Consider the following 16,296-nt stretch of genomic DNA (forward strand, 5'->3'; position numbering starts at 1 on the left):
ATTTCACTACCCACCCGGCCACGGCAGAACTCCATATTAAATGCCGATTTTGCAATCTTATATCTCAACAATCAAGGCTCTTATAGATAGCAAACTCTAAGGCCATATTTTTCACAATTGGCATTTGGGGGTCGGATTACCAATTCCCTAATATAAGTGTAGTCTATAACTCGTCCTTGCGGTCTTCATTCACATCCTTCTCATCAACCTTCCGTTCCTCCTCCCCAGTCTGCACGAACTCAACCTGCTCACTTGCAACACGCTTCGCCAGTGCCGCAATCTCATCATCATACACCGTCCACTCAGGAACCTGTCTCCGAGCCCGGGCCAATTTAGGCTCCTTAGTCTGGGGGTTATTGCAAAGATCAATAGTCCTCGCGCTCGCCAGATCCTCATCCGAACACCATGTCTCACACCACAGCCACTCCTGCGGCAGGCTATGGATAGGGATATGGTGCTGCATATGGTTCGGCAGATCCTGGTCCAGATTGCTAAGACTGTTGGGATCGGCCGAGAGCATCTGGTATTGCCCACGAAGCCGGTCACCGGCGGCCAGAGCACGGAAACGGTTGAGGTCGACCACGTATAAGGCGGAGATGTGATACGGACGGCCGCGTAGGAAGGTGGACCAGTAGCCCTGTTTCCAGAAGCGGAAGCCCTCCATCTCGGTCCGCGAATCGCCCATTGGTGTGAACCCATACGGCGCATCTTGCAAGTCGTGCGTAACGAGGTCGTACATATCTGTGCGGACGATCTGGTCCGCGTCCACGAAGATGACCTTGTCCAGGGATAGAGGGAACAGCACGTCCAGGAAGAGTATCTTGTAGCCCCAGATCTCGCGTTGCTTTTCGCGCTGGTGGCGAAGCCAGTGGGGCCATTTGTAGGTGACCATCTCGTAGGAGAAGCCGTATTCTTGGGCGAGATGGGGCAGGAAGGCGCGGAATGAAGGCGAGAGGAATTGTTCGATGAACCAGAACTTAACGGTGTGTTTGGTGTGGCGCATGACGGAGACCATCATAATATTGAGCATGCGCTCGTAGAGGTGGCCGCTGGCGACGGAGAAGATGTTGATGTCTGCGTGTTGCTCGCTGCTGCTCTTGGATCCTACTCCAACGCTTGAGAGGACTCCGGAGGCAAAGTTGAGGCCCTTGGATACGTAGTCCATTGTCGAGCCCGCTTTGTGGCCGGTTTCGAGTACGTCTTCATCCTCGTAGCCGGCTTTGCGGGAGAGACGTGGGAAGATCGTTCGGCCTTGGAAGGATAGGAGGGTGACTTCGTTGTTTTCGTCACCAGGCTGAGGGCGATAGCCCAGACCACCGACGCTGTCAATGTTGAAGAGCTTCTCGCTACGGCCGGGCTTCAGATTGATCTGCCACAGGCCAGGCTGAGCCTTGAACTGGAAGTAGCCCAGGTTGGCCATGATAATGGTGTCGTCAAAGTGAGGGTTCTCTTCTGTTCCCAAAATGAGCTGCACGCCTCGCGGTGGAGTCTTGGTGGTGACATCCCGAGAGTGACCTTCAATCAAGATATGCTCCAAGGCGTAAATAGCGTCAACATTTGAACCAGTCTGGAGCGAGCTCAGTTTGATGTTGTCCAGGTCATGGACTGACTCCTTGGGTGCAACAAGCCACGAAGTAGGTACGTCCATGCCCAGCGTAAGCAATGCCTCGACCGGCACACCGGAGAATGACGCTTCAGGGCGAGACAAAGATCCATCGGAGGCAAACTTTGGCTCCGATTCCAGCACATAGCGATAGAAGCGCTTGACAGGAAGCTCCTGAATCTCCTCTTTGGGGTTCAAGAAGATCTGAAGCCGGACACCAGCCAATTCAGAGATGACCTTGAGAATGGGCAGCCATTTCTGGGCTACCTCCGACGCGGGGTCCAAGACAGCCGCAACATTGATCGCCGGATCCTCGGAGTTCGAAACAGTAATGACAGAATGTTCGGTCTTCCAATTATCTGACACGTCCAATCGGAAGTCGGGTGTGGATTCAAAAATCCCCTCGGGGACATCTGAGATCGTCGACAGTGACACGAGCGAAATGAGCTTAGCCAGGTCAAGCGGCTTAGAGAGCTTCGTGTTCAGTCCAAGACTCAGGGAAGCCCCAGCAACAGGGTCGATGCGTTTGACACGTTCGTAGGCGATAAGCTGAGCCAATTCGTCGACGCTTAGGCCAGATTCCTTGTCAATAGGACCGACTGCCCTCCCGTTGACAACGAGGCCTTCAGTGCAAGGCTCAAATCCAAGTTTCTCAGCAAGTCGTCGGTGGGTAGCAATTGTTTCTTGGCTTTGCGCCTCTGCGTATGTTCCAGAGTCCTGAGCACCAATGCTTGCCAGGATGTTGTCAATACTCTCGCCCTTGGTGATCAAGTTTTCTATCTTGTTTAGATTCGGGGTATCCTCTTGGGAATCGGAGGCACCATTGTGCACCAGGAGAAGCTCCACCTCCCCATTCTCCTTCCGGAAGTTGAGAGCATCAGTCAGGAGTTTCATGGCCTCCTTCGACTCGAAATCACCAACAAGGATGACATGGATCCCGCCCAGAACACCCTCCTTGGGTTCGATTCGGGGGATCTTGTCCAAGTTTGCATCAGGTCCAAAAATACTGGCAAGGTCCACAATCTGCACGCTCTTAGGGTCTTCGGGCATGAGGAAAGTGTTGCGTCGTTCAAAAGACGAGCCCAAGAAGAATTCCGGCAGCCAGGCATCCTCCTCGATGACTCCGTCGACAATACCCTGCTGGATCAGCTTTAGATCCCTGCCAATCGTCATACTCATCTCCTGCATCCAGTTCCCGTCGCGGGAAATCGGGATACCATTGACCAGGAAATGCGGAGCCTCGCCCGTGAGACTCAAGCGACGCTGGTAATCAACGGTGTGAGCTGCCACAGTGCTGTAATGCTCGTTCTTCAATAAGTCGTCGAGAGAAAGAACCTCCTTTTCAGCACGGGGTTCCCGCTCTTTCACTGCAAGGTTGAAAACCGACTTTTCGGGGCCGCCCTTTTTCGGTTTGGAAGCAGACTTCAATAACGCAGAGTCAGCTACTATCAAGTTGAAGGGACTACAAATGTACTTACCTCTTCCAGGTATCCCATGAGACCGGAAAGTCCATAGGTCTCGTGGAGGTAGTGTGCTACCTTCAATTGAGCAATCGATTCAGGAGACGAAGCAGTAGGCACCAAGCCAAATCTCACGGGAATAGACCGCTTGATGAACATCTGGACCTGCTTGACAACCAAAAGCATATCTTCGGGATCGGACAAGTCCACAGGCACGACGACGTTGTGCAGGTCACGGCGGACTGGCGGCAATTGTCCTGGATAGGCACTCACAACATACTAAGAGACTGTCAGCATGTTTCTGTGGTTATTTTATGGAGGATTATCTAACCGATTCGAGGTCACCGGGCCAGGCCTTGTATCTAGAGTCCTTCTCTAGATTGTTCAGCCAGATGATAACGTCACCACCTTCCAACTGATCGCGGAAATCATATCGCTGCACGTCATCGTCCGAGTGAGCTTCAGCGAGCAGTGGGTGCGACAACAGCTTCACAGCCTCCTGTCCAGAAATGCCTAGGTCTCGGAACTTCTCGATCAACCTTCTCTCCCGACGGAGACTGTCCAGAAGAGAAAAGGCATCAATCTGCCGAGAATCAATTTGTACACCGTTGATCCACATGACATTATATCCAGGCGGGATCACTCCCGCCCGGTTAACACGGATTTCGTTGCGCAGTTCCTTGGTAGCGTTGTGAGCTGCCACAGTGGACGAGTACCTTGGGAAGTTCTGGGATAGTTTGAGCAAAGTGCCCAAAGGATCCTCGCTGTCCATAACATAGGCTGCAGAGTTCATGCCCAATCTAGACACTTCGGAGGAGGAAAGAGGCCGCAGGTCATCAGGCGCATCCTCCTTCAACTGTCCAGTTGTCGTGCTATCCTTCGAGCTCTCATCTCGCTGTTCGGCATCTCGGTCATCAATGACAATGTAGTCCGTCCGTTTCAAAGCCAGCTCGACACCGTATCCAGACACAAACAGAGGACGGGAGGTCCAATGCTGAGGCGGTCGGTAGCGCAAGCGATACGAGATCTGGCCCTGCTTCGCCATATCACTCAACGTCTCGTGGAAATCTTTAAACATGGGCGCGGAAACGTCTGCGTAGAGAATGGCCGGAGGAAGGGACAAATCGCCCAGGACTCGATCGAAGGGCAATTCCCTAGGGTCTCTGTGATAGAAATTTAATTAGCTTCCATATACAACTCCCGTCATATCCGGTTTCACCCACAATTCTCCCTCGACATCCTGTTGTGCCCTCTCCATGGCTGAGGAGCAATACTGCTTTCCTTCGGAGTGAACCCAGACCGGACAAGCCGCATCCTGAGCAGCCATCAATGACTGCTGAACAGAGGTGTTGTAAAATTGGTAATGAGCCTGGATTCGCGGGGCGGGCGATCGGACTGCAAGCGACAGCTTAAAGGACGAAAGACTCTCAGCGGTTCGTAGGTGCCCATCTTCATGGACGACCTGCAGGAAGCGATGGTAAAGCTCTTCTTCGGTAGTCGCATCTTCAAAGGTGCCGTCGGCGATTCGGTCAAGCAATGGGAAGTAGGCGGTCGAGTTCTCCTCAGCGGCCGACTCTCTAAAAACATGAATCAGCACTTCACTCGACTTCAGAAATCCAGGTCCAACTCACAGCAGTTCCACGAGGTACGGAGACGAGTCGAATGAAGCCTGGAGAGCCACATTGACAGCCGGGCTGGCATTCGCCAGCAGGCCTGGTAACAAAGCTCCAAGAGCAGCATACCAGCACCAGGAGGTGCGGCATGTTGACGGGGCCTTCATCCTTACGCAACGGGGTAAAACGGGTGTAGGTATAGGGGACAGCCCGCGAGAGGCGGTGCTGCCACAATTCAAACCTTGGCTGGGGCAGAGTTAGTCAGATTGCAGATCGATTGCGCAAAGCAGCGCCTCCAAACAAACGCGGAGGTGGATCTGGACACTTGGACGCTTGGTTATCTCTTATCGCAGCTTCTACGGTGGCCGGTGCGGCATTATGCGCAGGCCCTAACTAATCTCAGTGGCTTGTCTTCGTCCTTATACGAGCACAACCGAATATTGATTTCATCTCTTCAATTTCTATGTTCTGCAAATGATCTTTCTCAAGGCCATACGTAGAGACAAAATAACAGCGCAATGACGGCCAGAAACGGCTCTTCACTAGTGACCAAGGCCTTCTTCCAAGGTTCAACGACACATCTAGGAACTACACAAGGAATACAATTACTGGAAAGATTATTCAGATGAAATCCTGAAAGTATTGAAATTTTGCCGATCGTAACACATGATTCGTAAATGACTTGGTAGTCCCGGGCGCCAGACATTTTGCCTCCGATACAATGCTGTCAGTGCGCCAATTGCTCCGTGAAATAAGTTGAAAAAACCCTGATGATCAACCATATATGCAAACCGACTGGCCTCTTCTTTTTGTTCCAGTTCAATAAGACGCCGAGGGATGATAAAACGATGGAAATAATGCGCCGAGTCCATGCTCAACGAGATAAAGAAAAGACGCCCCCTGCGGCCAAGCATGGTCCTTACTGGGTGAACACCTGGGATTGGGAGTTCTTGCGGAAATTGGCTTCGAAGATCAGACGCTTGCGCTTGTTGTCGTCGATCTCGAAGAACGAGCTCTCGGCGTGGCTCTGCTGGCTGCCAGGCCGAGCGTTCAGGGCAGTAGTGGACTTCATTTTCCGCAGGTTTCGGGCCTTGGAGTTGGCGCCCAGGGCGCGCACCTCCCGGGCGAGGCGCTCTAGGATCGAGCCGCCAGTCTTGGCATTGATGTTTTGGGGGAGGGGGAACTGCGGGAGTTCCTTCTCCGACATCATTCCTTCGGCGATACTCGCTTCGGTGGTGGATGAGCCGAAGCTGACGCCCGAGTCGAACTTGCGACCTCGACCGCGGTTGAGGCTCTTGTCTTCCTCCAGGGAACTAGGCTCGTTCACTAGAACACACTCATCAATGACATCGTTGACCAAGGTCAGATACTTTGACAAGGCGTCGTGAATCTGAGGCCAGTTGTTGGAAGCACCATCCTTAGCATCCTGCTTGATGACGGGGTCCAGAACACCAGTGCCCTTGGCATCAACGGCATTGATGTACTGGAAGAATCCATCGCGGTTGCTGTTCAGGATCCGCGGACTCAACTGAGGGGTGGGGGTAGGACCCGACTGAGGTGCAGGCGGGTAGAGGGTGTTCAGCATGGCAATGTGGTTGGTCTTCCAGGTGGGCTCAAGCAGCATGTCGTTGATCATGATCTGAGTCACGTGTTAGTCGGAAGAACTGGAAATCTTTACAAACGAGATACTCACCCAGCGACGTAGGCCAACGTAGACCTGAGTATACAGGGCGTAGATATGGCGAATCTTGCGGTGGATTGACTGCAGCCAAGCAGCCACACCGGGATACTTGAAGACGAGGTCAGAACCTCTCGGGTTCGCCGCATCCTCCCGGCTGATCTTAAGACGGGCGAGGGCGTCATTAACCTCCTTCTTCCAACGGTCGTCGAGAGACTTGAGGTAGTCCAGCGCGGTGAGAGCCTGCGGGAAGTCTACCAGATGCAACTCTGCACAAAAGGCCTTGCGGATGTAGTTGGTCGTGAAACTAGGAGGAAGAGAGCAAGGCTGCGATGGCAAGCGTGACAGTTGGTTCTCCAGTGCGGAGCGGAAGTCGGCAGCCGCATCCACGGATGCATCCTGCGAGGAGCGCGAGGACTTGGCAGTGGAAGTGGAGTCACGCGGAGAGCTGCGCGGGGAGAAGGCGGTCTCGGGCGAGCGACTGCCCGAGGCCCTGGTGGGGTTGAGGTTGAGTTGGTACATGCTGCGCAGAGGAATCTCGTAGGAGCCTGGGTAGCGATTGACGTGGTCGAGGATCCAAATGAGGCTCGAGCCGTCAGGAGCGTCCAACAACAGTTGAGACATGAGACAAGGAGAGTGAATGGTAGCACCAGGGAAAGAATTTTAGAGTGAAGTGAGAGATCGGGAGGAAACAGATCGCATAAATATGGGATCAAGCTTCGGAGGGCTGGTGAGATTCGAAATCCGCCAAAGGGGCAGTGGGTTTGGCCGAATGAAAATAAAAAGGCAGGATCAGATCAGAGGCCAGTATGGCTGAAGAGGACGTGATGTTTGAGAATTTTGCAATGGTACGTGATAGTTCTGAGACGTTCGTAGGAGTTGATGCGAGGGGGTGGACGCTCGGGGTTGTGGTTGGCCAATCTCAACGCAGATGCGGGATCCGAAGCTTATGATTGAAGGCAAAAAACAAGGCAATCGAAGGAGAGTTTAAAAAAGAGAGGCTTGCTCTCGATAGAAGTGAAATGATGAGACAAGTCTCAATGGTGTTAACGAGGGATAAGATAGAAAGAGAGTTACAGAGGGAAAACAGAGATTGGAAAGTCGAAATGAACCGGGAAGAGGGGCGATAATATGGGAAACTGGAGTACTGAGAGTCTGGACCGACCTCTTTCTCCGTTAGCACACGATTCGTTTTCGATGGATCCATGGGTTTCGCCCGTTTTTGGGGCTCCACAGCTGCACTCATCCGCGCCCGACCAGGCAGTCGACCGAGGGAAGGAAAAGCAGAGAGAGTCAACCGTTGGCTTTCCGTCCTTCCGGATGGCCCACTTGGTCTCCATTTAATCATCCACGCTAACCTCATATCTGCTCGCTTGGGGTCAATCGAACTCCGGCTGTCTGGATGTCGCCGCCGTAGCGCAGGTTAGCGCGTCCCAGTCCGGGAATTGGGGATTTTCGGGGTGCGACGCCGTTCCCCATTCGTGAATGCCGTTTATTTTTTCTTTCCCTAGTAAGTGCCCGACATAGGCCGATGCATCTCTCAGGGACCCACTGGCAGGCTTGTGACGAAAAGCGTTTCCTTTCAGCGCTAGGTGATGTGCCGAGCTAAAGCCCGATGAGCCGAAAGGAGGATCATCGTGGACGGAGTACATACGTAAGTAGTACCCTCCGGAGTACATACTGTACAGGGAATGCTTACTACCTACCCAGACTGGAAAATTCTATGTATAGAGAAGCAAAACGGTGCCTCCCTCTGTGTGGGGTGGACCACACAATCACAAGCGAGCCCTGCAATGCGCCACGGCCACGGCCACTGGAGCTATCATGAGACATAAAGTACGAAGTAGTATCCCCCGGGTACCTTTGTCGGATAGTATCAATCTGATCTGTACATTCAAATGATGAAAGAGACCGGACATTATCGATAAAACAGACACAGCACATTTGGAGCTCATCAATAAACAACCGGAATCGGAGAGAGGACCCATGGTTCCCGTCCCGTCACCCCCGAGCGGCCCATGGATCCAAATGTGCCTGTGCGGTTTCACCTCCCACGATCCGTCACGTTTCTTTTGTTTTCAAGCGAGTTTCAAGCGAGTTTCAAGGCCATGATAGTTTAAATCTTCTACGGAGACTTGAAATCTGCTCCATATTGGGGTTAGACGTGCAGGGAAATATTTTCAGCACACAGCCCCGAAATCCGGCACGCAGGTACCGGAAAACGACCTTCCCAAAACTGCTGGGATTGGAAGTGGGGGCCCCTCTCGAGTCTGGACACTGAGATCTTCGCCTCTTTCATATTACACCCGGGCGGATACGTCAGACCCTCGCAAGGATCACGAGGTCGATAATTAGAACGGCGATCATGGCATTATGCCTTCTTTCTTTGGTATCCGCCGAGATCGCGGGCGAACTGCGGGCTACTCTTGGTCAGGAGGGAGATCGCGATCCGTGCCAAGTGGTGTTCCCCTGCCTCGGTACCGACGTGATCATGTGTAGACCGGGGCAAACAATGAGATCCTGAGACGTGTTCGATTTTCAACGCTGGGGATGCCGAATTTTGGGGTGTTGTTTCCCCTTTGACGGTTCCGTGTCTACGGGTCCCATTTTCCAGTCGGGCACCGAGCGGATTCGCGCGTTGCGATTGCAGTGAATGCCCGTGAGACGGCACATCTATGTTATGATCTTCGCGTCAGCTTTCTGCGGTACACTCAAAATCCGAAACTGTGTCTTCTATTGGGTCGGGGGGAAGAATGACGACTCCACATCCACGTCAAGAATTGAGAGAAAGGAAATACCAAATACTATCTAGGTGTATCGGTCCGCAGTGTGCGCAGCTCGCCCCGCATCCTGATCCGTAACTACCATCTCCTCGAAGCGCGGGATTCCCGTGAAGCCGCTGATGGGTGACAGGGTGAGAGCGCGCACCTGGAAGCCAAGATGGATGACCATTCCGGCACCGAGTCCAGCCAAAGACAAATCAGCGCTCGATGGTGATTTCATAACCGCCCCATTTTTGGATCACCGACTTGGAGGAGTCGGTGCCATCGGCCGCTAGCTCGTCAAAGCATAGCCCGATCGAGGAGCCAAGCCGCGTCTGGGCATCGAGGGCGAGCCGGGAGACGGACTTTAGGAATCCGTAGTGCTTTGGTAAACGATTTTGTAGCCCGCTTTAAGGATCGATACCAAAAGGTGACCCACCAATAGGCTGGAAGGCACCTATGCAACCCACATCCGCCTCGCACCGTACTCATCACGGCCTGAAATACTCATCCAGGGTGACATCGGGCATGACAAAGTCCAATGAGGGCGCAACCTTTTGCCGAACGTCGAGGACTGTGCTGTTGCCGGCTCCCGACGGATAGTCGCCTGGATGACCACCACCGACGACGGAGAAATCGTTGTCACCATCAAGGCCAACATAATTCTGCAAACGTTCAACATAGAGCGGGATAAAGTACTCCTTCTTGCCTGCTGCAACACCTTGTTGAGGTAATGTCCATGGTGGTACGTCATGAACAGCTAGTTAATATGCGGCCCTTTCCCAAAGACCTGTATCTACGTCCCACTGGGGTAAGTCTGTGCCTCGAAGTGACCCGTATTTGCTTTCAGATCGACAAGGATGTTACTTCAGTCCAATGCTAGGAAGTGCAGCAGCAGATCTTCGGGAACTGACTTCCTGAATCGCTTCTCGGCGGCTGTAGAGCCGTCACAAGACTTGCCTAGTAGACCCTTCTCTTCTCGACCTGGATCATGAGCACTGTCGAGTGCTCACTGTCAATTTCCTTTGGCATGCTGCAGCAGGCGGGAAAATACATTTGCATGGCCTTGCATGCTTCTTCATGGAAGATCGACTGTATGTTGCCTACTTTCAGAACACGGCCAGCTTGGCATAATTTCGCGCGAGGGAATCGTCGGTTGTTTGTCTTAACCCAGAATCATAGAACATAGGTGGTGATACATGTTACTCTTCAGGATTTGTACTACGATCCTCCATGATGACCCATGGAGTGGAAATGCAAGGTCAGATACCATTCTTCAACGAGACAACCCACTACGGCACGTGTAGCTCGGTTTATTTCCGAGGTTGGATGAGGTTTCGAAGTTATACATGGTATCTATCGGAGAATATTTCTTTCAAAAAACTACGAGTGTTCTTTTGGCTCTGCCCGGCAGGTACAGGGATTCGCTAAACCTTGAAGCCCAAATAGATTGGTCAAGTAAATTCATCAAAAAACCACCAACCTCGCAAGATATTCATTCAAGTCCTCTATACCATGTTTTCCTAGATATTTAAACCCCTGCAGCTTATTAGAATTAAGAAATCCAAACTTTTATGCCCTCAGAAGTCGTGATCGTGACCTGAGTGGTCCAAAGGTTACACTTTATCAACACGCACCGCCCGGCAGAAAAAGGCCGAAGATAAAGACTGCGTCCCCGGCATCCATGCGACAGCTTCCCAACCACACCTTCACAGACCCTCCTATTCTCACAATGGGCAAGGGGCCTCTGGAGAAAAATCTCCAGTTCGAGAAGAAGAACCAAGACCTCGTCAAGCTCCCGAAATGTACGTTTCGTACCCCTCCACAACTCTACATCTCGGACAACGCGAAAAGCAGACAGAAGACTCACCCGAGAACTTGCAGATGCCAAAGTCGAAAAGCGACCTATCCCCCATGCACCAGTCGCCTCACCATACGCGGGTCCCGCCGTACCCAAGATCGTCTATGTCTCCAGCAAGACACCTTTCATGAGCGCGGTGAAGCGCGTCCAGAAACTACTCCGCCAGGCGGAGAAGCGCGCAACAGCCAGCATCAGCCTTGAAGACACGCAGAAAACAGAGAAGCAGAAACTTGCAGAGCTCGCCAAGGCCGCGAACACGCGAGAGGAGGTCTTCGTGAAGGCTACCGGCAAGGCAATCGAGAAGGCCCTCAACGTGGGCAAGTGGTTCGAAGAGAAGGAGGCCGAGTACACAGCACGCGTCACCACTGGAAGTGTACTCGTCGTTGACGATGTGATCGAGGATGAAGATAAGAAAGAGGGGGAGATGCGCAAACAAGAGCGGCAAAAACGGGCCAAGAATGCCGCGGATCAGAAGGAATCTGCGACTTCAGAGGAACCTGCCTCCAAAGATTCCACAAAGAAAAGAAAGCGCGAGGTCGCGAAGGTGCCCGAAGATGCCGAGCTACCTGAGACCCGAACTCGATGGATCAAAATGGTCGAGGTGGCCATTAGCCTCAAGTGAACCGTCCATGAGTAGAGCATGCCATTTACGCATCTTTTGCGTGCCGGTCATGCCATTGAATGCACCAAAGAAAGACACAAACAGCCTCGAAAGAATTGGATCACCAGGTACAGGGGATCATGATCCCGCTTGCCTGTCATGTTCAACGATGTTGTGCCAAGTCCACCAGAAAGAACATCGCTGCAGCAACACTGCCTCCACGTATCGCAGAAAACCCGATATGGAGAGCCTGTTCCTCTCACAGATACCTGGATGAAGTCAGAATGAGTCACCACTTAGTCACTCAGCCTGCTCAGCCCGATGGAGGAAATCCTCATGGAAAACTCGTGAGGAATACTGCAACGATAGTGATCGTCCACGCACGAACAGACTAGCAAAATCCAACGACAGGATATGGATACCTTCCAGCCTCGAATCATCCTATAAGGCCATAGAGATGGACCAGAAATGCTTTTTCAGTACTATGTACTGGTTTCCTCAAATCTACAGACTCAGACCGAAAACAATGCTTGAGTAAATAAATGTACTTCCGTCCACACGACGGATAAATTCTATAACAACCCCATATCATGCACACACAAGATATACAAAACCGTAACAATGCACACGAAAGAGAAGAAGAAAATTAATATACAGGCTAAGAGTCAGGAACACAAGCCCAGCTGCACCCAAAGCGTCTGAACGGCAAAGGACGAAGCTTCTCACCCGAGGCCCGCGGCCTCTTCATCCCATTTTCATGAGGTGTGCAGTCCCACCACTCCGTCCACTCAGAGCGCGGGTTCACATACTCTTGATGGCACACCGAGCAGTGCCAACCGCCGTCTGATTGCCACTTCTTGGCTAGGGCGATCAACGGGACTGCTAATGGGGGGAAGTCGAGCATCTCTTCATCGGTGATTTGATCGAGACCTGGCGTTTTGACCAGAGTGCGAAGGGAGAGTTCTCGGAGGGATGGGGCGCGATTTGCCGAGTCGGATGGTGCTGATGATTCCACCGGCTGGCCGTCCATGTCTAAGAGCTTTACTGGGCCCGTGGCGACGCGGATCGTGGCCCATGCGTCGGCGGGAGGTTCGCCTTCATATTCATTGAATTCGAGAGCTTCTCCCGAGGAGCGTTCATCGTCTTGAGTCGATCCACGACGCCAGACTGTAACCTCGGCTTCTTCAATTGATGGGAATGGGTTCGGGAATATAGATAAATGTTTCAGTTCCCCCTGTAGAAGGCCCAGGAGCTCCCACGGGAGGGATGTGAGTTCGTTAACTGCAATGTTGAGGACTTGCAAGGCCGTCAGATTGCGGATATTGGCGGGAAGCGTGGTAAGCCTGTTGCTGCGGACGCTGAGCACTTTGAGATATTTTAGTTCGAAAAGTTCGCTACCCAAGCTGGTGAGATCGTTGTTAGGGAGGAAAATGCGGAGAAATGGCTGAAGAGAAGTATAGGCGTTCTCGGATGTTGGAGGTTCAGTCACAGATGGAAGCTTCGTCAAATGCTGCAGAGGCGCCAGGAGACCTTGCCCGATGCTCTTGAGATTTAGGTTTCTATAATACCCAGTTAGGTTTCATATCGGAGATTGTTTGACGACGAGCATGCACTTACCCGAGATCAATACTGTCCTCACCCTTCTCGAGACAATTATTGATAATTTCCTTCGCAATGCGGTACTCCTCTGATTCGCCGTCCTTGATAGAGACAGGCATTGGGCGAGTCTGCGCCTGCACCGGAGTAGGGGCCCTTAACATAGATGGCTCAAGCGGAGATCTCCCTTTTGCCTGCGGATCGAGGACAGACTTCAAGAGATCCTCTCCCCAAGCCGGCCCATCCTCCGAGGGCAAAGAAGACTCAGCAAGTGACTCGTCGCTGCCCATCCAGACACCACTGTCAACGTGGCGCTTCTCCTTGAAATCAGCCCTCTTCCTCTTAGGATCCACGGCCTGTTCTCCCCACCAGGTCCCGCGATACCTTCGCTTCCGCCCCGCTCCTCCGGCGACAGGCGCATTGTAGTTCTCCAGTCCCGACGCAGGAATATCGTCACTTGAGAAAAGCGCAGGGTCACTTGAAGGCTGGCTCGAGCGGTCGTCGAATCGCGACAGTCGGCGCGCCTTGCGGAAGGACGAGGCGACCGAGCCTGCGGGCGAGGTGCCGGCACGCGCTGGAGAACGATGGCGCAGACACCGCGGCGGAGGGAGGGGGATCTCGTTGTCCATTGCGATCAATGGTGCACAGCACGCGAGTCAGTAATACAGTCCGGGCTCATTCGAAGAGCCGGTGGACAATGCGCCGTTGGGCGAATTCGAGGGGCGACGCGTGGTGGAGCCAGAGTGCCGCGACTCGGATGTCAACAAACGCGCCAATTTGACGCAATAGAATCAATAGGAATCAGAATCGATCAATTGATCTCTATAGGTGTGAAACAGAAGAAGTTCAAATTGAGATCAGTTGGAATGCCGAGAGATAAGATGCGATCAAACGAATGGTTGCCTGAAGTGGTTGACGCGTGGGCGCACGGTCAGTCGAGCGCGGAGTCCACGGCAGAGAATGTGATCCACCCGAATGTTCGATCGACGTGATCTTCACTACATTCAAACTAGCCTTGTCATAGATGGAAAACTTAGTTGGAAAAAAATTAAAATAAAGTTGATTGTCTGGTGAAGTATTCCCGGGGTTTCTTTGGCAAACATTGGATTTGTACATTCGCATCCAGACCGCGTCACGCCCAAAGGTGGAACGAGCCATGGCCGAAGGATCCGTAGAAAACATCCACCGAACAGATATGAACAGAAGAAGTATAGAAAAATATAGGGTGAGAAGTAAATCCGACATCAACTCGTGTCCACAAAGTCGTTAAAAGGGGGTATTGGAAGTGTGAAGTGCGTAAAGGCCGTTTCCTCTGATGAAGGGTTCTCCAGCTAACCAAGAGGATCAAAAATAAAGTCGAAGAAGAGAAATTATGAATCCAAAATAAAGAAAATGTACCCCGGCTCGGCTAGAGATGAACGGCAGGAAGAGACGTCAAGGCAGCCACATCCATTAGTGAGTATTGAATGCGGTGGCCTGCCGATGCTCTTGAATCGCAACTGCCGATTAAAGGGCCTGACCCATAATGAGGGCGAAAGAGCCAGCAACGATGGCAGCCGGCATGCCGGCGCGCATGCTGATAGCGCCGCCAGTGTGGGTGGCAGAGGGTGCGGCGTGGGTGGATGAGACAACCACGGGGGTAGAAGTCGCCGTGACGCTCACCATGCTGGAGCTGGGGGTGGGAGTGGCAGTGACAGTGACCGAGTTCACCCGGACCAGGGTCTTGGTGACGGTCGTGGTCAACACGGAGGTAGTGTCCTCTGCAACAGCGAACTGAGCCGCAGCCAGGCAGAGGAAAGACGTGACAAGTGCGCCGAACTGCATTTTCGTTGATCAATTGGTCGAAAGACGTGATTTGATCGTGCGTAATCGGGTGTTATAGAGTGGTTATAGAGTGGTTTCAGATATGGACAGTTCACAGAAGTCCGGCAATGACTCGAGTCAATGTGTGAAAGGCGGGTAGATGGATAGAAGACGCGATGCGATCGCGAGTGTATGAATAGCAATGAGGATGGACTTTGAGTGCAAACGAGTGGGACTCCAAAGTAGGATAGCGAGCGTAGGTAGAGCACGGCTCGGGAGGAGGATTGGAGTATAAAATGAGTGACTGGAGGTGTGAACGAATGACTGGGGTGAAAGGCGCCTAAGGGGGAAAGAAAAGGAAGTATGACAGGGCGTGGTATGCGCCCATCTAAATAATCTCAGGCACGCGTGTGGCCTCGATCCTGAGGAAAGGGTCATTCGTTCACTCTAGAGCCCTGTGGGGGCCAGACTTTTTAAATTGGCTTTTCGTTTTTTCCCTGCGCAACGGGGCTCCCATTGGATGAGTGGGCACGCGGTTCCTGGAACTATCCGAAATAGGGCCAGTTCATGATCGAACTATGGACCCTCGGCGCCATCAGTGCCCTAACTAAGCCCGGCGCCAAGGTCTTACAGGATCTCGTTCCGCACAGACTCATCCCGGCAGTCCGTATGCGAGGGGAGGGCCAAACGCAATTTGCTGCACAGCGTCGGGTTTGATTATTGATGCATTACGTTGGCTATTGGGGACGATCCCAGGTAAACACCATTTTCTTGGGTCGAACCAGCCTGATATCCTTGGTACACGACACCTCTCACCCTTTCCACCGGTGTATAGGATTCTTTGCCCCTGGAGAATTCCGTACAGTAGCGTTCTCCAGCCCTAGACCTAGACAGGGCGTGAATGGAGACGACTTATTGTTGCTAACGGTTGAGCAAGAGCCCACCTGCCCCATCTGAAACCCTCTGGGTTCGGAATGTGATTCCTGAGTCGTTCCAGTTCGTTTGATGAGGATTGTCACCGCATATGATCTGCGCATGCGTTGCATGCTTCTCCGTGCCTTTGTACAAACAGACCCGGACCTGTGTCCGTCTAGGGGGAATTGAAACGGTGTAGCCCCTGGCGTCATGGATGCAGGAACGCCCGGTAGGACGGATCGCGCAGGGTTGGCGGGTTTTCATTCGCCCCGAGGGTAAGCTCTTCGAATTTTCTCTCGTGATTTGAGAGGCCCTGTTCTGTCGATCGGATTGGCTAGACTCGGTGTTAGCCGAGATTAGGCAAAAAGTCGTTCTCAATTTGCCTCATTCGGGTGCAACCCGAG

General features: G+C 52.6%; 6 protein-coding genes across 6 annotated transcripts; 1 reads left to right on the top strand and 5 right to left on the bottom strand.

Annotated features, from left to right (window-relative positions):
- Positions 1-163: 163 nt before the first annotated feature.
- N7498_003791 (putative UDP-glucose:glycoprotein glucosyltransferase) lies at positions 164-4,843 on the bottom strand (the record flags this gene model as incomplete). Its single annotated transcript, XM_058450853.1, has 5 exons — positions 164-3,025; positions 3,082-3,342; positions 3,395-4,226; positions 4,287-4,640; positions 4,695-4,843. The coding sequence occupies 5 exons, from the start codon at positions 4,841-4,843 to the stop codon at positions 164-166; spliced, it is 4,458 nt and encodes a 1,485-aa protein (XP_058310315.1).
- A 752-nt stretch (positions 4,844-5,595) lies between these two features.
- Positions 5,596-6,978, bottom strand: N7498_003792 (uncharacterized protein; the record flags this gene model as incomplete). Its single annotated transcript, XM_058450854.1, has 2 exons — positions 5,596-6,315; positions 6,370-6,978. The coding sequence occupies 2 exons, from the start codon at positions 6,976-6,978 to the stop codon at positions 5,596-5,598; spliced, it is 1,329 nt and encodes a 442-aa protein (XP_058310316.1).
- Positions 6,979-9,334: 2,356 nt separating this feature from the next.
- On the bottom strand, positions 9,335-10,148 carry N7498_003793 (uncharacterized protein; the record flags this gene model as incomplete). Its single annotated transcript, XM_058450855.1, has 3 exons — positions 9,335-9,524; positions 9,624-9,828; positions 10,130-10,148. The coding sequence occupies 3 exons, from the start codon at positions 10,146-10,148 to the stop codon at positions 9,335-9,337; spliced, it is 414 nt and encodes a 137-aa protein (XP_058310317.1).
- Positions 10,149-10,800: 652 nt separating this feature from the next.
- N7498_003794 (ribonuclease P subunit p20 family protein) lies at positions 10,801-11,599 on the top strand (the record flags this gene model as incomplete). Its single annotated transcript, XM_058450856.1, has 2 exons — positions 10,801-10,921; positions 11,001-11,599. 2 exons carry the CDS (start codon positions 10,801-10,803, stop codon positions 11,597-11,599), a joined length of 720 nt encoding a protein of 239 aa, XP_058310318.1.
- A 637-nt stretch (positions 11,600-12,236) lies between these two features.
- On the bottom strand, positions 12,237-13,803 carry N7498_003795 (leucine-rich repeat domain-containing protein; the record flags this gene model as incomplete). Its single annotated transcript, XM_058450857.1, has 2 exons — positions 12,237-13,137; positions 13,196-13,803. 2 exons carry the CDS (start codon positions 13,801-13,803, stop codon positions 12,237-12,239), a joined length of 1,509 nt encoding a protein of 502 aa, XP_058310319.1.
- Positions 13,804-14,680: 877 nt separating this feature from the next.
- On the bottom strand, positions 14,681-14,998 carry N7498_003796 (uncharacterized protein; the record flags this gene model as incomplete). Its single annotated transcript, XM_058450858.1, has 1 exon — positions 14,681-14,998. One exon carries the CDS (start codon positions 14,996-14,998, stop codon positions 14,681-14,683), a length of 318 nt encoding a protein of 105 aa, XP_058310320.1.
- Positions 14,999-16,296: the final 1,298 nt, after the last annotated feature.

Source organism: Penicillium cinerascens (genome assembly GCF_028974065.1).
Source record: "Penicillium cinerascens strain IBT 15544 chromosome Unknown contig_24_segment0_segment0, whole genome shotgun sequence".
Taxonomy (NCBI): Eukaryota; Fungi; Ascomycota; class Eurotiomycetes; order Eurotiales; family Aspergillaceae; genus Penicillium; species Penicillium cinerascens.